General features: G+C 42.6%; 1 protein-coding gene across 1 annotated transcript; it reads left to right on the forward strand.

Moving 5' to 3' along the window:
• The first annotated feature begins 2910 nt into the window (after nucleotides 1-2910).
• On the forward strand, nucleotides 2911-12658 carry capn12 (calpain 12). The gene is made up of 21 exons (XM_084019740.1): nucleotides 2911-3137; nucleotides 3916-3985; nucleotides 4842-4960; nucleotides 6586-6719; nucleotides 6843-7014; nucleotides 7090-7173; nucleotides 7792-7877; nucleotides 8012-8089; nucleotides 8368-8558; nucleotides 8647-8921; nucleotides 9129-9202; nucleotides 9487-9609; nucleotides 10127-10163; nucleotides 10261-10332; nucleotides 10429-10474; nucleotides 10768-10829; nucleotides 11121-11189; nucleotides 11351-11429; nucleotides 11564-11680; nucleotides 12341-12393; nucleotides 12483-12658. The coding sequence occupies exons 1-21, from the start codon at nucleotides 2937-2939 to the stop codon at nucleotides 12507-12509; spliced, it is 2169 nt and encodes a 722-aa protein (XP_083875866.1). The 5' UTR covers nucleotides 2911-2936; the 3' UTR covers nucleotides 12510-12658.
• Nucleotides 12659-26194: the final 13536 nt, after the last annotated feature.

Here is a 26194-nt window from a genome sequence, read left to right on the forward strand (position 1 = left end):
CGCTTTGCATCTGGTCGTTGATGTTACTTAGAGGAGACATTGAGAGCACAGAACCCGAGGGACTAAAATGGGACAGAATAACTCATTGAAAAAGTTTGTGATATGAATGTTATTGATGCACCATCTGTCTTTACTCTAGTAAAAGTGAAATATTACTGAAATACAAGTACAGAGTTATCAGCAAACTGTACGTAAAGCCTGAAAAGTAAAGGTTGTGATGTGTTTCATTATCAGATTACTACCTGATATTTAACAGCATTTGGTTTCTGGAGCATTCAAATACTGCAGGCCTGCTTCATCTCTAACAATAGATCATATTTTATAAACTGATCCCTCAACACAATAACTATAGGATTAATAAAACAGCATGCCATACTATAATATTAGTACTGAGGATAGAGAGTATCGTGGATGTGATAAATTAAATGAAAGTTGAACAAAAGAAGAATATATAATTTATTGGAAGTGATGATGTGCCCCAATTTCAACATTAGTTTAACCATTAAATAACCGAATAAATATGTTGCATATATGCCTCAGTATGAACAAGACTCATGTGGAAAATATAAATTGAAGTTCAAGTGTTGAAGTGTATTGATGATGAAACAAAATAAGCTCCCAGACATGAGCGGCGTCTCCGGGATGAGTGTGAGTGATGCGGCAGAAAACGGGCCGGGACAAAGCCGGTTACCCCGCGGGGAGAGGGAGAGGGGCCCGGGGGGCTGCTGGTGCCGGGGTCGTGGGATCAGAGCAGGTCGTGGATGTGTGGGAGTGTCTGCTCGGCCCTCTGACCTTTGTCACCGAGGCTTCCTATAATCCTCTCCTCAAAGAGCATACGGACATAATGGAGAGGCCGTGAATGGAGATAAATGGTGACCATTAGGCGGATCTGTGTCGCTATTCTTCTTGTTTGTTTATTCCCGGTCAGTCTCACGTCTTCCGTGTAATCAGGCGTGTGATGGAGGGACGGCTGAGAGGCCTGCGCTGAGCACCGCGGGACCACACTTTATTGGATATCCACCGAAACAGAATGGGCGACAGACACAAGAGGGCAGAGAGCGAGGGGAAGGTAATTGGATGTCCTCTTCAGATTATTTCAGCTCCGATCACAAGTGGACTATAAGGGGTCCAAAAACACAACCTTCCGAAAACTGTTTGGTCAGTAAAGGTATCACAGCCAAAGAAGTCCCTATGAATAATCCATTACACGCATCCAGTCTGGCAGTGAAGACACTCAGCATAGAAACACATTAAACACATGTCTCAAGATCATCGTAAATGCTGTAACTTAAAGAGAACTACAACTACTGGGTGTTACAGTTGTAAATACTGGCTTTATTAATAGTTAATAAATACATCAGACATATACCTTTAAATAGAAGAACGTTTGGGTTGCCAGGTTGTAAAATGTATCCGCCTATTGAATAGTCATTTCTTACTTTCTTATAATCCGCTCCCCTCTGCAGTTATGAATGTTAAAGTTATTAATAAAGGGGTTTTCCCACAACAATGCATCTCGTCTTTAATCGTTAATACCATACTTTTCTATCACATCAGAGGTTTACGAGCAGCTGATGAACCGCTAAAAACAAAGACAAAGCAGTGTTCTGCTGGAGGAGGACACCCTGCAATCAGAGGTTCCTTCTCATTGATTTCAACTGATCTTTGATGCACTTATAACTTATTTATTAACATTGATAAAGCCCCGTGTTCATATCAATCTAGCAAATGCTGGTTATCCTTCTTGAATTGCAATCCATATTTTTCGTTAATAGAAAACACATACTTTATAATAAACATTGTATATTAATCTTTCTAACAAAGAACCTCGTGTATGAATTATGTTAAATACTATATCCCCTTTTTATTAGACTGTCCACGAGAAAACCAAACATAACCATTCAATAACTGAGAGCATATTGTGTATCAACATGTTTATCAGCTCATGTGATATATTAAAATGTTGGCTGGACAGAAGGAAGACTGAGAGATTTTAATGGGTTGTGGTAAAAGTTGGATTCATTATTTAACATTTGCAAAGAGCACAACTTACAAGCTCAGACAATTTATGGTTTTGTGTTTTTAGCATAAAACAATATAAATCATCTTCTACAGCTGACAAACAATACAAAACAACAAAACCTCTAGTTGATGATTGTGGTCATTATTTCTTGTGTGCTTCTTCTTTGTACGCAGGAAAAATTAACATAATATTTTTTTACTGTCAGTTGAGCAGCCCTGATTTGTTTCTGTTTTTCTTAAAGATGTCTTTCTCCTCACGGCCTTATTTATCATCATCACCGCCGTTTCCATAGAAGCCCTCCATGTGTCTGTGCTGCTCTGAGCCTTTATGTGGGGAAGACTGACACCTAGCGGCGGGTTGAGACCCTTGACGGGATCGCCTCTGATCCACTGTGTAGGCCTTTGTACGCAGCCTAAACAGAGCAGTAGCCAATAAGATACCATAAAATAATAATAAATCATTCGTATTAATACATAAATAGTATTTATATACGTAGGTTAGCCATACATATATATAGTCACTTAGGCATATAAACACACACATGATTAAAACAAATACATCAATAATATCAAATAGTAAATGACTGTTTATGGACCTTTGTCTCAGGCTTTCTGGAGACTTCTGTCGTGGCCTTTGGCTCTGACTCGGTCCTGATATATGACGTCGCCCCTCTGGACGATGGTGATGAATGATGATGGATCAAAGAGGCTGATGGCACCGTGTTATTACTGCGACTCCAGCTCTCCGCGGCCCCGGGGCTCTGCATACCATTCCGGGCTGGGCAGAGCCAGCTGTGTGCGTGCGTGCGTGCGTGCGTGCGTGCGTGGGTGTGCGCGCTGTTATCTATTTAAGCGGCGGCGGCTCCCTCCACGTCTTCGCCGATGAAGAGTTTGACTGCAACTTCACTGACAGCATGGCGACCGACATGGGCGCGCCTCTGGGCTCCATCGAGAGCCCGATCAAGTTCAGGGATCAAGACTACAAGACTCTGATGGAAGAGTGTCTGAAGTCCGGAGAGCTGTTCGACGATCCAACCTTTCCCCCCGAGCAGAAGTCCATCGGGATGCCGGAAGATCCGGATCCAAAAAAGGCGATCAAGTGGCAGAGACCCAAGGTAGACATAGTTGTGTTCGTGTGTAAAGTGCCAGTTGTTATCCAGATGTTGTTGGGCGTTTTAATCAATAATTTTGTAGCCTAATAAATGCATTTGAGAATATGCTGCCAACACTGGAAACACATTGTGCAGGCGGACCGACGTTTGAATATCAAGGAAAGTTGTCTGCAAGAAACTCATTCAACTACACGTTTAAACAGGCAGCGTGAGGTGTATTCCTGGCTTTGCTTCTTCAGAGGAATTCCATGAAAAGTGCCTGCAGAGGTTTAATTACCTGAGCATCCTTGAGAGAGTAACAGATACATTACACACATACGTATTTGCTTACAGTAATCTGTAAGCTGGAAGGTGTGTCTGTGGTTAAACAGGCAAATATTATATTGTATGATTATAAAGTGATATAAAACATGGACAAATTGTGTAAGCTGTTTGAAAAAGATAGAAACTTAGGATGCACACCTAAGGGCAGTCTGAAATTAGACTTTTTCTCAAATTCCTACAAACGTCTTGTTTTGCCAACAATCCAAAACCCAAAGATGTTCACTTTAATGTCACACAACTGAAGAAAAAGAGTAAACATGCACGCTGGAGAAGTAGGAACTGGTGATAGTTTCATATGTTTTGCTTAAAGAACGATTTCAAATATTTGTCAAATTTGTCGTTAATTGATTTTATGTATGATTGACTGATTAAATGTGGGGCCTTTTTCTGAAAACGTCTTCTCCTGTCACGTGTGCTTGTTCGTGCTCATTGTCCTCCTCTGGCTCCGTCTCTGAAGGAAACCAGCGAGAACGCCGTGTTTGTGGAGGGCACGACTGGCACCACTGACATCTGTCAGGGCCAACTGGGTGAGTACGCCTCAGGACAGCTCCCACGCTGCTCATCCCCCCCACCCAGAGACCACAAGCAGGGCTATAGGTCATGCTGCATTTTCAATCAAACATGGCCTTTGCACAACATCCTGGAAAAGTTCAATCCACGTGACCAAAAGCTAAAACAGTTTGTTCCCATTTATTTTTATGACATTGTAATGGGATGACTTCATATCATGATGTCTGCCCCGCTTAGCCCCAGGGAGCAAACTTCAAACACACAGTGAGGGGGGAAGAGGAGGGGCACGCTGTGTTCCCTAAACCCCAAATCTGAAGGGGTCCAGACGCCACCAGAGTCCTGCCGTTAACAGCCCACAGACTCGGCTCCGGTCTCTGCAGCTCCGGGTGTTTCTTATTTGTGGTCAACTCCGAGATTGTTTTCTGCACAACAGCAAACTTCCTCCTGGGATTCCTACATTTAGTGGCTCAGCAGTTGTGTGCAGATATGTCGATGGGATCAATACTCCCCTGTCCTCGTCCTCTTCATCATCATCTTCTTCATCTTCTTTCATGTGTCACTTTTATGTTCTCTTTCAAACTGTATCTCTGGATGTTTTTCTGCAACATCTCCAGAGAAACAACATGGAACAGATGTTTGCTGTCGCAGAGGAATGTGGTTTATTATGTGTGTGTGTGTGTGTGTGTGTGTGTGTGTGTGTGTGTGTGTGTGTGTGTGGGAGCTTAACCTGCCTGAAAAGCATTGATGAAAGCATGAATCACACTTGACGGGAGGCTGGTTCCTTCTGGCTTTTTAATCAATGTGATATTTTGAACCAATCCTTGATTTGTGTCCGTGCCAGCTTCATGTGTTTCTCTTTTCGTCTTTTATTAGGTAACTGTTGGCTGCTGGCGGCGCTGTCCTGTCTCACCATGCACCCCAAACTCTTTGTGAAGGTGGTGCCACCAAACCAAAGCCTGTCTGAGCCGTATGCAGGGATCTTCCATTTTAGGGTAACGTGTCCAACACAGAACAGTACTATCTCATCTCTTGCCCCATGTTACCCTGGATGTGATGCTTTATATTCTTTTGGAAAGCAAAACCTTTTAATCATTTATTGCAACTACAATATCTATTTCAGTTTAGAGGTGTGGCTCTATTTATTTCATGCTCCAGAATATCTTGATGTTAATATGTAACACAATGCACAATGAAAAGATGATATCATCTAACAGGGCCTTAAAGGAACAGTGCCCTTCTATCACATTGTTGATGGACAGTTTGAAAATTGATGCAGCATAGCCAGCGATGCCGTTTTTATTTCATAAATTCTACTAAGTTGATGAAACTCTTCCGCCTACATTACCCACGATGTTCGACCAGCGATCGGGTTCGTCTCAAACACAAAGAAACCTAATCTTCATCACCTTAATAGGAGATGATTCTGATCTCGAGAGTTCATCATCTCTGACCTGCACAGATACATAAGATATCACGCTATTAGACGTATCAATCATGTCTCAGCTCACAGTCGGATGGAGATCACTTTTACAGCTTCTGCTCGGTGATTACTTCGGCCCGGAGTGACGGACCTTTAGAGGCCTTAGGGAGAATGTGACATGACTTAACAAGCAGGAAGGACGGACTGGAAACTCATTCTGCCCTGTCAGGCTGATGAGAGATCAGTCCAGACACGCAGGTCGGGACTAATCCTGGACACACACACACACACACACACACACACACACACACAGCTGCAGCTATGAAAGGCCAGTGCAGACCTGCTCTCGACTGCTGTTGTGTACACACAGATTAGCGGTACAGTACACACCCCTAGTCGTGACCAGTAACTGCCTCCGGAGGTGGTTCAATAAACGGAGGGAAGAGAACAGTGTGTCCTTTTATAGACGGAACGGTTTTATTTGTAATTTCCCTCATTCTGTTTCCTGATCTCTGATTGGTGCTTGAATATGTCACGTGATATATTTCACACTCAGTTGTACGCATTGGGCTCCCATTATTTTTTGATTATCTGGGTTGAGTGATTAAACTAAACTACCGATCACACCAGACCAAGTAAGGATGAGGCAACAAAACCTGAGATGAAAGAACAGTTAAAAGTCCTCTCTATTTGTCGTCCATACAGTTAGATCGTCATGTCGACTTGTTCTAGTTCAAGAAACCTCTAGAAGTTATCTCCAAATCTGCTTGACAATTGAATGGAAACACGGCTATATATCGATGAACCCACCGATAATTACTCATGTTTTCCGACATTGTTATTTTTGGCCCTAACTTCATTTTGGTTCACTCTCACTGCTCTTAGAGTGTCGTTTTTGGTTGTTTTCGGAAAATAAATCCACCTTCTCAGCACCAAAGCAGCATTTAGCAGCTGAGGAGCCAAATATTTCCCTCAGGAGTCAGTGAAAACCAAAATCAGAGCTAAAAGAGACCAAATGTTGCACTTCAAGTGGACACAAACACAACAAATCAGTGGTTGCAGGTTAAAAGGAAACATTTGCGACACAAAGCTCAGGCGGTTTTACACTCTGCCTTCGTCCTGGCTAACTTTCCTGATTCATCACATCCATGTCTGCTGGGTTTTCCCACCCCCCTCCCCCCGTGTGTCCCCGTGCAGTTCTGGCAGTATGGTGAGTGGGTGGAGGTGGTTGTGGATGACAGGCTGCCGGTACGCCAAGGCCGTCTGCTCTTCAGCTACTCTCACACCCGCAACGAGTACTGGAGCGCCCTGGTGGAGAAAGCCTATGCCAAGTCAGTCGCCACTACCAAACATATGTTTCTGGGTTGTAATGTCTGAGACACCCACTCTCTTCCTGTCGGTCTGTGCGTGCCGCTACACTGTACGGACAAAAATAATCTTCCTCACCTATGTAGGTTAGTTGGAAGCTACGGGAGCCTGAAGGGGGGCAACATTTCCGAGGGGATGGAGGATTTCACGGGTGGCATAGCGTACTCGCTGGAGGTGTCGTCTCGTACCCCTCGAGTCCTCTGGAGGTCTCTGACCGCCGCCCTGTCTCGAGGCAGCCTGCTCAGCTGCTTTATCCAGGTACGTATCCTCCAAAAGGTCACACAGCCGGATGTGACTTTGGATCCACTCGAGTTCCTGTCTTTGTCTTCACAGGCCAGCAGCGCCACTGAGATTGGTAAAGTGACAGGAAACGGGCTGGTGAAGGGCCACGCCTACGCCATCACGGACACCGACAAGGCCAGTATGACACACAGATGCCGCCGCGTCCCTGAGCTTCTTCTTTGCATCATGTAGTTCTGATGTTTCTACAATGATCAGATCTTATGACCTCTATTCTAAAACCATTTTTCATTTTTATCTTAAACTAACTCAATGTCACATAATCTCACTGAAATGGAATCTAATCTCGTTTTATCTCATCTCAAATCATTGAATCAAATGGAATCTAATCTAATGTAATTTAAATATATATGTTTTTATCTCATTTAATGTAATCTAATCCCATCTCATTCAAATAATATAATCTCGATAATATCTAATGATCCCATGCCGTCCTGGTGACCATGATGACCGTGATCAGCCCATCTCATCACAATATAATCCATGAGTCCATATTCTGGAGATCATATAACATGGTCTTTCAAATGCCCTTTTATTTATTTTTTGAGCAATTTAAAGACTTGTGTTTTAAATGTTGTGCTGCTTGGGAACAGCAGAAGACCATGTGATACCATTGAAAGCTCCAGAACAACTACTAACCGACCTTGTGGTGCGATTGTTCAGCCCTTAGTGTGAATACAAAAACTGAGATAAAACCAAAAACTGACAAAGCAACCTTTCTTTTTTCCTTTTCAGGTGGTGAAAGCCTCAGATGAGACTCTGCTGCTGAGGCTGAGGAACCCCTGGGGATTCATTGAGTATCGCGGACCCTGGAGTGACAAGTGAGGAAGCTTCCTGTTTGTGCAGGAGAGAGAGAGAGAGAGAGAGAGAGAGAGAGAGTGAGAGAGAGAGAGAGAGAGAGAGAGAGAGAGAGAGCACACTCATGGTGTTTCTGCTTGTGTCCGTGGGACTGCAGGGGTCAGGAGTGGGACGCCGTGGTCAAAGCTGAAAAGGAAAGGATTGAGCTGAAAAAGAAAGAAGATGGAGAGTTCTGGTACGTAGCAGATACTTAAACACACAAGCTACTTACTTAAGTAGTACTAATACTACACTGTGTAGTAAAATACTTAACAAGTCTTGCATTCATCATAAAAGTATGAAAGTATTATCAACTTAAAGTACTTAAAGAACAATGATAATTGTGCAGCCAAATGTTCCCTGTTAGTGTTTTACTTTGTAATGTGAATAAGTGAAGTCCAATGAATCTGTATTAAAGTACAGTACTAACATACCAACAATAAGATCTCTGAGGGAGGTTATCCCCTGTCCCAGGATCAGTGCTGAGGACTTCTGCAGCCTGTTTGACGTGGTGGAGCTCTGCAGTGTGAGTCCTGACACCCTTGAGGAGGGAATCACGCCTGCCTCCACCTCCTCTCCCGCCTCCCCGTCGACCTGGACCATCAGTGAACACGAAGGACTCTGGGTGCCGGGGAGCTCTGCTGGCGGCAGCCGGAGATACAGGCGTATGTTTGTGAATTTAGATCTGCACAAATATGCATTCAAGCCCTCCCTGGGTCATTTATCTATTCCTTGCACCTCTTTGCCCCTCAGGATCGTTCTGGAAGAATCCTCAGTTCCAGTTGGTCCTTACAGAGCAGGACCAGTTGGAAGAGGACGATGAGGACGATGAGGATGATGATGATGAGGATGTCGAGGATGAAGAGCCAATGAGCCCTGAGGAGAAGAAGAGAGCGGAGAGACAGAAGGAGAAAGGCAAACAGTGCAGCGTTCTGGTGGAGCTGCTGCAGAAAAACCGCAGGAAGAAGGATAAAGTCAACTTCCTCTACATAGCGTTCCACATCTACAAGGTCACACCTACTTCCTTTATTAAATCATTGATTCATTGAATATTTTGAGTCTCTGCACCTTTATTCTGCATCTGAATAAACTGACACTCTTCTTTGTGTTTCTTATTTTTTGCAGGTTCCTCCCGAGGTGAGTTTTCATTATCTGCTTCAATGTTGAAGGATCTTATATTCTTAGCTATCCCTTTGGTTAAGTGGGAAATTATATGTTTCTTGATACAGCTCCAGGGTGCATGCCTGAGCCAAAGCTTCTTCAAGAAAAATCGCCCCGTGGGTCGCTCTGGGAAATACAAGGCTCAGAGGTAAAGGTCAACCGTGAGGAGGCATGACTGCTTATTAGAAATGAGTGTTGCTATGGCAAATAAAAGCAAAGCTTGATAAGTAATGTCAGTCGTTTTTCTTGATCTGGTGAGAAAATTAAGATAGAATCAAATACAATTTTAGTTGAAACAAAAAAATGTTGTTATAAATGTTTTACAATATGTAAAAATATATAAATATTTGATCATGGCCCTGAGGGTGGCAGCCAATAAAAACATGAATATTAATGTCGACAAACATGTAACTCATAATGAACTTGCCACAGGGCTACGTGGAGGAAGCTGCACCTGGACCCGGGTAACTACAACCTCGTGGCGTCCACCTATCGACCCAACCAGCCCGGAGACTTCTTTGTCCGCATTTTCTCCAAGACCGGGAACATTCTGGGGTACGACAGGACACCAAAACAACCGTCCTGTTCATGACTACAAGTTTGAGGTCATTTACAGGAGGAAAGGATTAGTGTCTGAATATGATGCTTAATATCTCGCTGATTAGACCTCAGGTTGGCGTTTATGTGAGGTCACCAATAAGAATATAAAGTTATGATTTGACTTAAAAATTAAGAGGAGGCCCCTCTGAAGTCTATCTATCTATCTATCTATCTATCTATCTATCTATCTATCTATCTATCTATCTATCTATCTATCTATCTATCTATCTATCTATCTATCTATCTATCTATCTATGAATAATTAGCAACTTTACTCTGGATAATTTAAGTACATTTTCTAGAATTTTAAGTGTTTTCACGCTGTGCTATTCTTTTGGATCAGAATCAGAAAGGAGTTTATTGCCAAGTACACATAACGTGACTTTATACCAAACATTATTTCTGTGTTTAAAATTCAAACGGTATAAAATAATAATTCATGAGCTAATGTGGTGTGGACTTTGTGTTCCAGGACAGAGGACTTTACTTGCTCCTCCGGCTTCCTGCCGGTGAGTTTGGGGGCCTCGCCCATGCACATTCAACAACGGCCAATAGCAGCCAAGAGTACGTAGGTTTATGTTTGTTTGGTGCGTTTGTGTCCAACAGGTTATGGCAAATCCCATCTCGCCGGAGGATCAAGTGAGAATTCTGAAGACGTTTGATGAGGATGCTGGCCCAGTAAGAAGCCCTCTTCCTTGCAATACGTTACTTTACCTCATCATAGTGTAACTTCGGGGTCTTTGATGGTCGGGTTTCCTCTTCCTTTCCTGGCAGGATGACAGACTGAACGCCAAGCAGCTCATGAAGTTGTTCAACACAGGTTGGATTCTCCATTCCTTTTTTTATGCTTAAGCTGCACCTGATAAAAGCTTCACCGCACACATTATACGTGACTGTACAGTACCCGTAACGGCCACTAGGTGGGAGCAAAGTAGTGACACATTCCCTCAAAAGTTGGCCCGGTGCAGCAACGGAGGTCAACAGTCTAGACAGAAGCTCACAGCTGCAGTCAGATGGACGCTTGTCCTCACCTTCACCTTTTCTCATCTTGATCCAATTTAAACCTTTGTTTTCATTCTCTGCATCAATCTGTGCCTTTCTTCCCGTCATCAGCTCTTGACAAAGATTACCATCTGCCACTCGAGACATGCAGACAGCTCATCTTCGGAGAGGATGTATCCTTTTGTCAGTGTATTGCACTCTCCAGACACCGTGTACTTCACCTTCCTCCTGACTCTACTGTGTACGCGTCTGATCTGGCTCCAGGCATGACACGTTTTTCATGCGTTAACACTGACCTCTGCTTATGTCACGCCTCAGCGGGGTACATGCTTGCTGACGAAGGGATTCGAACCCCCGGTCTTCCGGTTGAATCATCCTGCCGCCCCGCTGTTCACGTTCACCCTGGTTCCTCGTAACTTTATTGTACTATCTTCCTGTTGTGATGTCCTCAACTCTGCTGGCAGACTAAAGGACGCTGCAGCCTCGGCCGCGAACAAGCAGGAGCCCTGCTGTCCAGTCTGCTCCATCTGCAGGTAGAGCTGTGTGTGTGTGTGTGTGTGTGTGTGTGTGTGTGTGTGTGTGTGTGTGTGTGTGTGTGTGTGTGTGTGTGTGTGTGTGTGTGTGTGTGTGTGTGTGTGTGTGTGTGTTGAAGAAGAGCTGTGCCATCACTGTTCATTCTGACTTTCTTTTTCAGTCCATCTTTTTCCAGTTCGATGAGGACTCTTCTGGGACCATGAGTCCCTTTGAACTCAGTACAGCTCTGCAAGCTGTTGGTATGCATTCCCCCCCACACACCAAACACACACACACACACACACACACACACACACACACACACACACACACACACACACACAAACACACGACCGACTGCTCTTCAGGTCACCATGGTTCTTCTATGTCCCAGGGATGCAGTGTGATAACAAGGTTGTTGAGCTGCTGTCTGAGCGCTTTGCATCTGGAGAGCCTCACCTGCCCTTCCACGGCTTTGTGTCATGTGTCACCAGGATGCGCAAGCTTTTTGGTAACACACACACACACACACACACACACACACACACACACTGTTTAAATTAACTATTTAGCGTTTTTGTGGGTTTGTGGTTAAGTATTGAAAAGGGTAAAAAGGTATTGTTATAGAACATTTTCAAAGGATACTCAGCCCTACAAAGGTGTCATGAATGAATGTTATTAAGTCACTTATCATGATCACCAGATTTTGGCTGCAGTTAAAATGTTGTTTTTTAAAGGCCAAACGCCAACAAATATGGATTGAAGCAAATTAATTGGATTACCTTTGTTCAGTAAATGTTGGAGTTATTGGAAATGTTTGGATCATGAGTCAGCAACAATCCTACATAACCAACTAATTATATAGCAATAATATTTGTGTATCCTGATGTTTATCTGGATCCATGCAGAAATACTGTGTTTAAACAGGCTGAATAGATGAATATGAATGTTGATTTAGAAATCAAATGTCAACGCTAAGAATGTAGCTCCAAACAACACAAAGCAAATGCAACAAATGTTTTGTGTTTTTTATGAATATGATGAACTTGACAAAAACGTGCCAACACAGCACAGTGAGAATGAATAACTGAAACCACTACAAATATTAGAAGAGAAGAAGAGTTGCTGGCTCGTGTGAACGGTTTATCATTTCCTCCGCTCTCCTCCTCAGCTCTGTATGAATCTGAGACCAGCCAGGAGGTGAAAGACAGAGGCATCAACTCTGTGAGTATCCGGCCAAATCTGCTCTGTAGTCTGCTGATGTACTGACCTGGGCCTGCACAGGTTTTTATACTTTCCTATCTCCTCCACAGTGGCTGCTTCAGTTCCTGATGGTGTGAAGACCCTTTCGTTAAGAGGGTCTCCACTTAAGAAGCAACTGAGCTGTTTGTTGATGCGACAAACAAGGTCTTCAGCTCAGAACTCTAAAGAAAATACAACAAAGTTTATGTAAGCTGCACAGAGGACATATAAAATGTGCTCCTGTAGCACCATCATGTAATTATGTAATAAACTTCTCCATATTGTAATAAAAGGGGTTTCATAATTACACGCGTTAGTTTAAAGGTGTCCTCATTCCTTTTGTCTCAACAAGAACATTGAAAAACTGAAATATGAAATGAAACATGAATGAAATGGCAGCCTACACAGCAATTACACAAAAATCAAAGAGTTTACCCGTCCACGCATGCATGTGCATACGCTGGAAAATATATCAGCACACACACACACACACACACACACACACACACAGAACTGCCTGCCCCACTGAGGGTGTGAGGTTTGTCTCAGCAGCGCTACACGCACCATCTCTATTCTTATCGCACTGACGCCACGTACAGCGTCAACACACACTTGCCCCCTCCTCCACTACGTTCCCTCACTCCCTCCATCCATCCCTCGCTCTCTCCCCTCCTGTTCTCTCTAGTAACTGTCTGAGTCTCGCAATCTGTATCCTCCTCCCTGTTACACACACACACACGCACACACACACACACACACACACACACACAGGTGCTCACATGCACAAACACACAAGCACTCACACATCAGCCAAGAAAGGTCCTTTACACATTCTGCTATAAATAACATCACTTCCTGTTCATGGTGTGAGTACACACAGGTCGTCCTCAGCAACCATCTACATTGTGACAGAGAAGAGGAAGGACCCGTAGATTCTTCTCAGTGTCTGCTTGCTCGTGTTATTTTTATGTTTCTGAACCCTGTGCCCCCCCCCCCCTCAACGCCTCGACCTCAGTGACCTGAGCCTACCTGCTAATTACTCTGATCTTTATTACCACCTACCCGCCTGCTTCCTCACCTACATGGAGAAAGTCCTAAAGGTCAACCTTGAACCTCACTCACTAAATGATCGACCAAGTCTTTAAAATGAACCTGAATAAAAAGATAAGGATTGCCAAAATTATTGTAGTCCCCTTTTTAAAATGTTATTTATTGTTTTGTCCGAGCAGATAATAGTTAACAAAGAATAGCAGAAAGAACAAAAACACTGAATGGCGTCACAAAGTTACATCGAGCTAAAATGGTAAAGATCACCTCTGTGTGTATAATCATACACCGAGCCATCTTCCTAAAACTGCCAGATGATCCTTTTAGTGTGCTGATTTTGTTTTAGTTTTTGTTTTAGTTTATGTGTATTAGCTTTTATAAGCACTATTTAAAATATGTACTAAATGGTTTATTACACTATAATGTAGTTATACACTTATATGGACATTTCAAGTGTTTATTAATGTACAGTACTTGTTATGTTGTAGGAAGTCATATTATATAGGACACACCAGCATTGAGGATAATTAACACTTTTATCTGCTTACAGCTACATGAGGGCGTTTTATAAGTCATTAAAAGTAAATGCTAAATGTCGGGTGTAAAATCAAGTCTTTCATTTCCTTCGGTATTATACGTTGAAGTGTGACTCCAAATAAAGCAGTAATTCTAAGCCTGTGGTCCTCATAAATGTTGTAATATAACAAGAAACACCTCCAGAGAAGATCATTCAGATCAACAGAAAGAGAAGTGGTTTACAGCTGATCTGCCAGGATATAACTGCGTCCTCTGTTGTTGACTCTTCTCTCTCGGCATCCCATCCTTGCCCACCCCTCCACCTGCTCTCCTTCTCCACTCCTCCCTCCCCCCTCCTCCCCCCAGCTGTCCTGTGGGATGTGATGATGCTCTGACAGGCTTGGCGTCTGTTCTTGGAGGTGCTGGTATTTTCGTGGCACAGCGGCGGGGGCTGGTACAGGAATAGTGCCGGAGTTGTAGTGTGTAGTGTGGGAGTTGGATCTGGGGAGGGCTGAAACGGTTGGAGAACTGTGAGGTTTCAAGCCATTGTATAGACACAGGAGGGGGAGACCAGGGAGGATTGCGTAAGTCGGCTCCCTGCCTGCAAATTTAGCCTGGGCTCGCTCACGCATAAATGTGATGAGCAGTACTATCTCAGTCGTCAGAGCCGGGATATTTAAAGATGTGTGTGTTGGCACGGGGCGTGGGGTGTGCTCATTGTGCGTGTTTATTTACAAGCCGTGAAGATGGCTGATCATTTGTGATGCAAAGAGTGGCATTTGCATCCACAGCACCTCTCCCCTTCTCTCCGTCCCTCATCCTGCTGTTGCTATTTATTCCTATTTGTTATGGAGCATGGTGACCAGGTGTTCCTTCTGTCTACACAAACAGTGATGTAACATCTCACCCAACCTCCTTTTTCACTTCTCGTCCAACATTAATAAACTTGTGGCAATCAGACGGCAAATAGTGAGCTTTCAGGTTAATTTGATGCTTAGTCTTTTTTCCATCTGTGTCCTCTGTTTTGGCTACTTGCATGTGTAGATGTCTATGAGTCTTTTAGACAGTACATCTCAACCTGTGCCACAACCTCTATAAGGAGTAAAGAAATGACACTAAGGGATGCAACTATCCAACTTTTTCTCAGGATATCTGTGGATACCGACTGGTCTGTTACCAGTGCTTGCTTTCCCCCCGAATTTAAAATCCGCATACCTCATTGTGTTTCGACCCCCAGAAAGGCTCTTTGCAAAAGAGGCCCAACATAATTCAAAGTACAGAAAAGAACATTCAATTAAGCAAAAAGATGTTCAAACAAAACAATCCAACCAACAACAAAAAAAACCCCACAGAAAACTGATGGACCGGCCAAAATAAACAAAAAGCAGGGCAGGCACCCAGACCAACACACAGCTCTTCCCACTAAACCAATGTGAGACTAAACATAACAGAAATAAAGCCACAAAAACATGACAACCAGACTCATCAGAAAACTCAAAGAACTACACCAAAAAACAAGATCTGAACCACAAAACTACTCCTTCTGCTGCATTTATGCATCCCAACCAGCAGGGGGAGCATTTAACAGTGTGGCATTCATTCCCTTGGTTAACATGAGACCATGAATTAACACTGATTTTTATATTTTAATGACACCACCTGATCATCTTCTAACAAGGTCAGTATCTATTTATTTATTCATGTTATTTCTCCTGACATGTTTTGTGTTCGCCTACTTTTTGTCTTAGTTCTGCTTGATACGCTCTTATTTTACACATTTATGCTCAGACTACTGTGCATTTTCAACACGTCTTTGTCTCAGAGTTTGTCTCTCTTTGTCTCTGAGCTTCTTTTAGGATTGCAGACTGAACTGACCTCAGCAGTCACTTTCAGGTAAACACATCCATTCAGTATGTATTTCATTGCAATTTTTCTATTGTTTATTCCTTAGTCATTATTGCTTTTTATTCATATCGTTATACAAACACTCATTATTATTTTTTCATTTGCATCCAATCTATCGTTTTCTGTCCATGTTCCTAGTTATTTCTATTTCTGTGTCAGTATATCAAGAGATGCAAAAAAGAAATTGTACTTTGTACTTTTGCACATACTTGGCCAATAAAGGTGATGAGAAATCACTACGAGGAGAGAAAAACATGCCTAAAACCAGTCCACGTGTGAAAAAAATACCAAACTGCTGCCGTCGGCCATGTGTCATTCAAGTGGCCGTTGGCAAAAACAAGTTTAAAATTCTGCTCATGACTCATATACCATGTGGGCACCGAATGTCATGCTGAACTTGTCTGTCAGGAACCTCAAAATATGTTTATTCAGTTTACAAAGATGTGATGGATGGATGGATGGATGGATGGATGGGTGGATGGATGGATGGATGGATGGATGGATGGATGGATGGATGGATGGATGGATGGATGATGGATGGATGGATGGATGGATGGATGATGGATGGATGGATGGATGGATGGATGGATGGATGGATGGATGGATGGGTGGATGATGTGTGGATGGATGGATGGATGGATGGATGGATGGATGGATGGATGGATGGATGGATGGATGGATGGATGATGGATGGATGGATGGATGGATGGATGGATGGATGGGTGGATGATGTGTGGATGGATGGATGGATGGATGGATGGATGGATGGATGGATGGATGGATGGATGGATGGATGGATGGGTGGATGGATGGATGGATGATGTGTGGATGGATGGATGGATGGATGGATGGATGGGTGGATGGATGGATGGATGATGTGTGGATGGATGGATGGATGGATGGATGGATGATGGATGGATGGATGGATGATGTGTGGATGGATGGATGATGTGTGGATGGATGGATGGATGGATGGATGATGGGTGGATGGATGGATGGATGGGTGGATGGATGATGTGTGGATGGATGGATGGATGGATGGGTGGATGGATGATGTGTGGATGGGTGGATCATGGATGATGGATGGATGGATGGGTGGATGGATGATGTGTGGATGGATGGATGGATGGATGGATGGATGATGGGTGGATGGGTGGATCATGGATGATGGATGGATGGATGGGTGGATGGATGATGGATGGATGGATGGGTGGATGGATGATGTGTGGGTGGATGGATGGATGGATGGGTGGATGATGTGTGGATGGATGGATGGATGGATGGATGGATGATGGGTGGATGGGTGGATCATGGATGATGGATGGATGGATGGGTGGATGGATGATGTGTGGATGGATGGATGGATGGGTGGATGATGGATGGATGGATGGGTGGATGGGTGGATGGGTGGATGGGTGGATGGGTGGATGATGTGTGGATGGGTGGATGGGTGGATGATGTGTGGATGGATGATGGATGGGTGGATCATGGATGGGTGGATGGATGATTCAGAGAAGAGAAGATAGGAAGGACAAGATGAGGAGTGCAAGAACAAAAGGGGAAGGGGGGAGAGCCGGAGCGCTGCGTGGGCATGAAGGCCAGGGAGGTGAGGGGGGTGTTCGGGGACACATGCAGGTCTTCCTGACGTGTGCAGTGTACACAGACCTTTCTTCTACCCCCATACCTCTCTCTCTCTCCTCCTCACCCACTCACTCCCTTCATTCCTACGTCTTACTGGTCCCTGAAAAAAATAGGGCAGTCCTTATGTAAGGAAGACAGAGAAAGTGGGAGGGGGGGGGGGGGGGGGGGTGGAGGAAATAAGGTAGAAACAAAGCCTTCTGTAAGAAACAAGCATAGAGGGACTGAGTGGGGGGAATAATGAAGTTGGCATCCAGGCTTCTTATCCAGATGGAAGATGTATTAGTCTACTTAAATAATGTGGGAAAAAACACTTAAGTGGACCCCCGAAAGCAGGAAGCGCTTTGATTTACAGCGATGGACAGTATTTTATCACCCCTTTGTAGTGCAGGTTGTATGATATATTATGACTTTTATTGCTGCACTCCTGCAAAATGATTTACAATTGAAAAGGTGATATTTAAATGCCCATCTTTAGAGTGTTTCCGGTATTTGTAGCCCTTTTACCCTGATGGTAATTTTTTTTTAAATGGCTACAATTTTTACATTGGATTTGGATTAAGAACACACTAATGTCACGCTGATATAAAAAATGCCCTTCTAACCCATTTAGATCACATCCCCGGTCATATTGTGCTATATATTTAACAATATATGCAGAATAAATGACAAATAAATGCATGTCTTCGTATTTTTATATCAAGATTCAAACGTCTTTTTCTTCTAAACAAAATATGACGTGTGCTTAGATCTAGTACCGCCTGCCACAGTGCAGAAGCTAGATACTCTTGATATGCCGTTTCAGCGCAACTTTCAACCTCACAGTCACCGTTTCATTTCAAATCCAATGCACTGGACTAAAGCAGGAAACTAAACTGCCATAGTATGTTTAATACAAGCATTTTTTAGGTACTTTACCTGAGTATTTCATTTCATGCTACTTCTACTTCAGGCCATAAAAACATACATTTCATTCAACTATAATTATTTGACATGCTTTGTATTGATTGAAGTTTCACATACAAAACACCTCGGATTTTATAATTCAATAATATATAATAGTAAAAACTCACTTTGCTTTTTATACTTAACATATTTTTACCCAAGTAACATTTTCAATACAGGACATTCCTTTCCCAGCCCGTCTTCTAAGCTGATGGTAAACACTTTAAACTAACTTGGCTTGTTGAAGAGCCCAAAAGAGTCCCAACAAACTGCATGTAAAAATGCCAATCTTCCCCCTCGGCTGTGACAGGCGGGTGTAAATGAGGAAATGACTGATGCTTCGGTTTCAGGGTCCCTGTATTGTACATACGGACTCACAGTCACTGCTTTTCCTGCGTCATCTTTACCTGGTTAATATGTGCAAAATGTCAGAAATGCGGCTAATTCTAAGTATAAGTGCCAGACAATGCCTCAACACTGTTTAACAGCAGCATCTGACAAAATGAAGTGAGTTGATCTCACCCTGGTTCACCCTCTCGCTCCCGTCCCTCCCTCTCTCTGGCTCTTCGCCTCTCTGACTGGCAGTGAGCCGGTGAAAGTAGGCTAGGATTGACGCTGCTTGTGTCTGAGTCACACAGAGCTGCCGAATACTGAATCCCACTGATTGCATTTAACTTTAGGCATCCGACTCCCATGCAGTGCATGATACAATAGAGCCATCCGCTCTGCTTTCTGCACCTCAATGCTGACGTTTCTGGCTACGCTCGCAACACACACAAAAAAGAGAAGAAAAAACGGATGACAGTTGTTCTGACAGTGTGAACAAAGATGGTTATTTAAAGGGATTACGAATATCGCCACGTATCAAACACTAACATGAGACTGGGTTTAGGATGACACCAAACAAACCGAAGCATGCCAGCTTAATTTTCTGCAATAGCCTTTTAAATAGACCTGCCAAAGAATGCAAAATGAATTTCAGTGTAAACTGACAATAAAGTGGTATCATAGAGTATACTCTCTTACATGAAGCTGCCTTCTTTTTAATTTGTGCTTCATCAAGTCCTGTGAAGGGATTTAGAGTAGGGCGGCCATGCCACGGTCAACCAGCCTCTGCCACCTGTTGAACATGGAGGGGGAAGAGTCCGAGAGGCCTGATCCTCTCTGCCGTGTGAAACACGATGACGTGAGAACATTTTTTGTGTGTCGAAGAGCCCACAACCCAAGCTATGACGCATGCACAGTCAAATGTTTTGCCTGCTCCACAGATCACTGTAATTTATTGCTGTGCGTGTGTGCGCTGTGTGGGCTCCTATAAACACACAAGCTCGTTATTTAACCCGAGAGCCACACAAGCTCGTTATTCAACCTGGGAGCCACGAGCATTGCACCGTATAAACACAAGTGCGTTAATGTAAGCAAGACAAAAGTGAGCTGCAAGGAAGCTGTGTGCTGGAGTATAGGGAACGAGTAAAAACTGGAAAGACACAAGTGTAAATAATGAAACCGGCTCTTCACGCAGACACTGAAAGGGTCATGTGAATCTTTCTTTGCATTCAACATGAGTTTTGTCATCTTGACTGTCCACTGAGGGTCCTGTGGGGGATAAGGAGGGGGGGGATGTTGCTAGGGCATCTAATCCCTGTATTACTCAAGCAGACGCTGTGTTTGCAGCAGATGTGAGTTTGCAGCTGCCTTCGAAGTCTATAGCAAATGTTGTGTTTATGGGGGTCATCATGGTGGAGATTTGTTACAATCCTAACTTATGTTAGAAATGCTTCTTTTTTTTTTTTTTTTTAGACTTATATTTTTTATTCTTTTGTTATACAATACAAATAAAAAATGGCTTCCAAGTATAAAGCAAATTGAAGAGGCTGCCAGATGACCCAGCAGCAACAGCAACAACAACAACAAAACAAAACAAGAGGCCCAAGTCAGCGTTGGTGTATCTGAAGTAAGACTTCAGCATAGAAGTATGTCCAGTGTCCACTGTACCATTGTCACATGAGGAATCACGATCATTAAATAATAGAATAGTGTCCATAATATAATGTCCGTATGATTACTTCTGAAGCGCCCTCACCACCTTCATCCTACCTATATAGTGAAACCAAAAATATGACAGGTTTAAAAGAAAAATAGATAAAAAAATAATAATATATATACATACACACACACACACACACACACACACACCTGTGTGTGCAATCACATATATACACACAGACGTCACAAGTACAGATAATTTGTTGGGACAGAGGTTGACACAGATAGATGGAATATAACTTAATGACAGCAGGGTAGAAAAGGAGTCTGGGAATTAGTCCATTAGATTGCATGTAATGAATGAAATTGCAGAAACTTTCCCCATTTTTCATTGTACTTCTCTACCTCATTCAACAGACTGTATGATATTTTCTCAAATGCCGCGACCTTACCCAGTTCTGAGACCCATTCCTGGAATAATGGACCTACAGCATCTTTCCACTTTCTCATTATTATCTGTTTGCCAATCATGATGCTTGTCTGGACCCAGTTAGCTAAAGGTTTTACCATGTGATTGATAACTTTAGGGTTCCCTAGTATGTAGAGCTCAGTACAGAATTTGTAGTCTGTCCCCGCTATTTCTGAGATATACTTATGGATCCTGGTCCAAAAAGCCTGTACCTTTCGGCATAACCACAGTGCATGAACTAGGTCCCCTAACAGCCCATTACATCTCCAGCAATCAGAGGAGTCTTTCAGCCCTAGTCTAAATAACCTGCTAGGGTACCAGTAATATCGGTGGAGAATTTTGAACTGTATTAGTCTTATTCTGATATCTCTGGAGACATGTTTAGTAATACCAATAATTTTGTCCCAGTCCTGTTCTTCAATAGAGATGCCCAAATCTTTTTCCCACGTTGCTTTTAGAGCTGTGGTGATATTATGGCCAGAAGTGTTTATAAGCATAGAATAAAATTGGGAAGCCCCATGCCCTGCCTCTGCAATTCGTAAAACTGAATTTAGAAGGTCCAGGCCCTGGGGAGAGGCTTGTGGTGAGCCAAAGATGCTAACCAGAAGATGTCTTAATTGGAGGTACCTCCAAAATTGATTATTAGCCAGATCGAACTGCTCAACCAGGTTGCCAAAGGATTTAAGTATGCCTCCTTCATATAAATGACTCAGAGTAAGAATCCCTTTATTCACCCACTCTTTCCAAATTACTGAAGATTTGCCAATTACGAGTTTAGGATTGTCCCAAATCCCAGAAGACATAGTTAAATACGGGTTTATTTTAATAATACGGGCTACCTTCCTCCAGATTTCCTGTAAATGTGTTATGATGGGATGAGATCGAGCATTTGGTGGCATTCTGGCAGTCAAGAACAACAATGGGGGAAACGATGTGCAGATTGACTGTTCTATTGAGTACCATGGAGGAGCTCTTTCTGGGGGAAGCGCCCAATGTGCCAGGTGTCTTAAGCTAAAGGCATAGTAATAAAACAGCATATTTGGGAGACCCAAACCACCTTTTGCTATCGGTTTTTGTAGTTTTCTCAGATTCATTCTAGGCTTTTTGCCATTCCAAAAAAACTGTTAGAAATGCTTCTTGTTCTCAGGTCTCTATTGATGCTGATCTCACTGAGACTCCTTAATAAAATAAAATAATCAAATACAATGAGTCACCCTTTAGGACTGGGTGAGGATAGTATACCTCCAAAAGAACAGAGGATCCTGACTTGAAAATATGTGGCTATTTGGTCTCAAAAAATATTGAAGAAAAAAACGTTTCCAAACAACAGAACTGCATTGTGAATGACGTTTCAAGGAGAATGTTTCAAGGATTGTGTTGCTTTGGACTTGGTGGAGGTAGATAGGTTAAAAAAAACACCTTGTGTCCCGTGTGAACCAAGTATTTGTGTTGCCTCAACATAACTAATCACTTTGTTGCATTTTTCTTTGGTTTGTTTCAGTTTCTTAGTCATTTTAAGCCAAACAAAGAAGTTCTGTAGCCATTTTTGTTTTGTTTTGTTTCACCGTGTGATACACTTTTTTTCCATTTATCACTCACAAGATTAAGGACACTTAGGGGAACTGAAGCATATATTTATCTTTTCCTTCTAGCCAAGACTACACAGGCAAGTATATGAGCCACACATGGAGGTACAAAATAACATGAGTACATTATACAAAACAAAATCCAATGCAACACCACAACCTGCAACCTCAAATTGCCACATGTAGTAGGGCGTCTTGTAATTCGAAGTCAGCCCCATTATTTTGGTCAGTAGGTCCACAATAATGACAGAAAGACAGACAGAAAAGGGTTCATGCTGCTCTTGTTGAAATACTTCTTTTTAAAAAAAGAGGTTGTCCCAAGTTCAAAAGTTTATGGTTCAATTTGAATTGGTTTATTCATAAAATCAGAGCTTCGTTTTTTTTTATTTCAACTCGAGCTGTTCAGTTAATACAGTCTACACAAAGCCATGTTTACACAGGCATGCAGGAAGGCCTTCGGCGCCGCCAAGAAATAATTACTGGATTTAGACTTGAATAGATGTGTTATTGAAGGGTTATGGGGGCAGACCTGCACCCCCACCTGACAGATCATGTAATAACAAGCCTCGGGATTCTCAAAGCTTCTTCAGCAACAATCTTAGTCCCCAGTTTCTGTTGCTCTGAATGGCTGAGAGCAGCTCTGGGTGAATACTGCAGACAAAGGAAACTGCTGAGTGACTGAGAGGAAAAACTATGGTATGAGAGTTTGAGACATTTTGATTGGCTGGAGAGAAAAGTCTGATCAAATTTCTCTCAGTGCGGTAGGGAAAGCCTGTGAGCCTTGTGCAATGTTGTTGGGATACAGAGCCAGAAGGGGTGTAAACACACTGTGAAGTAGGACAGGCCTAACCGTTGCCTGGTAACAAATATTTTGGGCAGGAAAGACTGGGCAAACACGTCCCGCCTTCCAAGAGGAAACAGGGGCTGGCCTCATGAGCACAGTGCAAGTTAGTGACTTCCCGAAAATACGCTAAGAGACAGGGGCAAGCAAAACAAAGCACACCAGGGGCATTATGGGCAACATGGGGTCTGTTTGTCACCTGACCAACACCAGTTGTACACAAACAAAACTCTCAAGGGACCAAAGAGTTTAGACAGAGGATTGCAGTCTCAGTCTACATTGTACCCCACAATGTAAAACTTTACAAGCTTTCAAATAGGCTATAAACAGAAACCTGACTGTTACCACGCTTGATACATTTTAGCTTATTATTGTTTTTTGTATTATTATTATTATTATTATTATTATTATTATTATTATTATTATTATTATTATTATTATTATTATTATGTGTGTGTGTGTGGGGGGGCATGAAATCATAACTGAGCGGGTTATAATAATAATAATAAATGAAGCTGCTACTTGCGCGTTGCTAAGAGCATATTGCATTTCACAGACGAGTCCACGCCGGACGAACACGAGTTTGGCCATCGTTTCGTTAACGCGAACAACGTGGACTTAACGTTAAAGTGTGCGCGGCTGACGTTCCACCGCGGAGCCCGGAGCCCGGAGCCTCTTTCGGCCGGACTCCGCTGAAAGAGCCGCTGTACATTCTCACATTCGCCGCCGTTCGTTGCACCGAAACCCGGAAGCCATGTTGTGTGTGTGCTGCTGCTGCTGCTGTCTGTCACTCAGAGCCGGTTGCCACGGATACCGGTTGCTAGGCAGCATAACAAAAAAGACCACATTTATACGTCCTTGCGTCAGAGGCGACGGCGTAACCATGGCGACCGAACGCTACACACACACAAGCAGCAGAGCCGTGGATAAAGCACATGGACTTGTTTTAGCCTAAATGCCTGCGTTTAACCGATTTATGATATTTTTGAACCGTATTAAAAGACAAAACATATTTTATTCCGACACTGCCATGTGTGTTTGTATATTTGTTAGCACGCCTAGCTAAAATACAGTAGTATTAGTCAGGAGTACATTTCTTCCTACCCTTCCGTCACGTCCTGCTATTATCGTGCACTTTCCCCGTCAGTGTGGGATGCTCGCCTGCGTTATCAGCCATTCACCTCAATAATTCCCCCCATCATGAGCAACTTCCATCGCCGGAGTTAGTCATCCCGGTCGAGCAGCCGCAGCGCCGGTCTACCGGCAGCGCGGATGGGACCCGGCGTCCTCCGTGGATCGTCGCCTCTGACGTTGTTGCAGCGCTGACTAATCACTTGTTATCCCCGACTCTTCCCTCTTTGCTCACGCCTTTTCACACATCGCTGTAGCCCTTTACACAGCAGCATGCATGCCCGCCCCGTGCCATTGTTTGACATCACAACCAAAACCTTGTATTTTAGAGTTTTCATGATTTGCCCCCCCTTCAACAAAGAGACAGCCAGCCTCCCACTTGTCACATTCCCACTGGTGTCCTCGGCTCGGCTGTAATAGTGAATCACTTCTGCTCGGCCGGGTGATGTTTGCAATGACAGGCGCCGATTTCCGTCACTGCTGCCCACTGTCCATGACACAATTACACTGCTGTTTACCAATGTGCTTTTTTCTAATAAAAAAAACATTATTATTATTATTATTATTATTGAGGGTGCTGTTGCTGCTGTGTGACACATAGTTGTGCCTACACAAAACTGTCAATGTAATTATAACTGTAATGTGTTAGGGTACAGTTATTCGACCTGCAGGTATAGTCTACTTGGCAGTTAAGGGAGTGTTCAAATAAAAAACTTCCATTAGGCGTCAGCTCTCACACTCACAGAGGATTCCGGAGGGCGTGTCCTGAGAAACTTCACAGCAGCAGGATTTCCCTTGCATGCCTGACGGGATTCCGTCCGGGACTGACATACATTTATCAGTAAATAAGACAATGGATAGGTTATATAAAATGTATATAATATATATAATACATATATATTATATACATATATATATATATATATATATATATATATATATATATATATATATATATATATAATACATATATATTATATACATATATATATATATATATATATATATATATATATATATATATATATATATATATATATATATATATATATATATATATATATATATATATATATATTGATATATTGATATATATATATATATATATATATATATATATATATATATATATATATATATATATATATATATATATATATTGATATATATATATATTGATATATATATATATATATATATATTGATATATATATTGATATATGTTGATGTTGATCCAGGTTATACACAAGCCCTGCAGCCTATAACGTTCAGACTGTAATAGCAGATAATATGTTATCATGCCTATACAGCCAAAAGTCTAACTAAAAAGCATCCTGATGTATGTGAAGTATTCAATAGCATACATGAACAAAACAAATGACTTTAGATACCGCCATTATATAAATATTGTAACGTCTTTCCTTTAAGATTGCGGCATAGATGGTCTTAAATAGACACTTTCCATATTTATCACTGACGTTTCTTAGTTTTTTCCTCTCAGAAATTGTCAGACGGTGAGAAATATCTCGTGCCTCTGATTGTGTATATATATCTAAAAAAAATCTATTATTATCCGTCGGCGAGGTGAGCTTCTGGTCCGTTTCAGTGGGAGAGGGAATCCCTCAACGTCACCAAGGATACCAAACACAACACCAAAGCACAAATATGGGCATGTACGTCAGCGGAACTCCGACGCTAGAAATGCCTTGCTTGTACTCG

Source organism: Eutrigla gurnardus (genome assembly GCF_963514095.1).
Source record: "Eutrigla gurnardus genome assembly, chromosome: 10".
NCBI lineage: Eukaryota > Metazoa > Chordata > Actinopteri > Perciformes > Triglidae > Eutrigla > Eutrigla gurnardus.

What these genes read in the sequence shown, in the direction of transcription:
- capn12 (XM_084019740.1), top strand. Translation starts at nt 2,937, where the DNA reads ATGGCGACCGACATGGGCGCGCCTCTGGGCTCCATCGAGAGCCCGATC. An exon ending in CAGGGATCTTCCATTTTAGG is followed by an intron (nt 4,961 to 6,585) that starts GTAACGTGTCCA and finishes GTCCCCGTGCAG; the next exon opens with TTCTGGCAGTATGGTGAGTG. An exon ending in CAGGATGCGCAAGCTTTTTG is followed by an intron (nt 11,681 to 12,340) that starts GTAACACACACA and finishes TCTCCTCCTCAG; the next exon opens with CTCTGTATGAATCTGAGACC.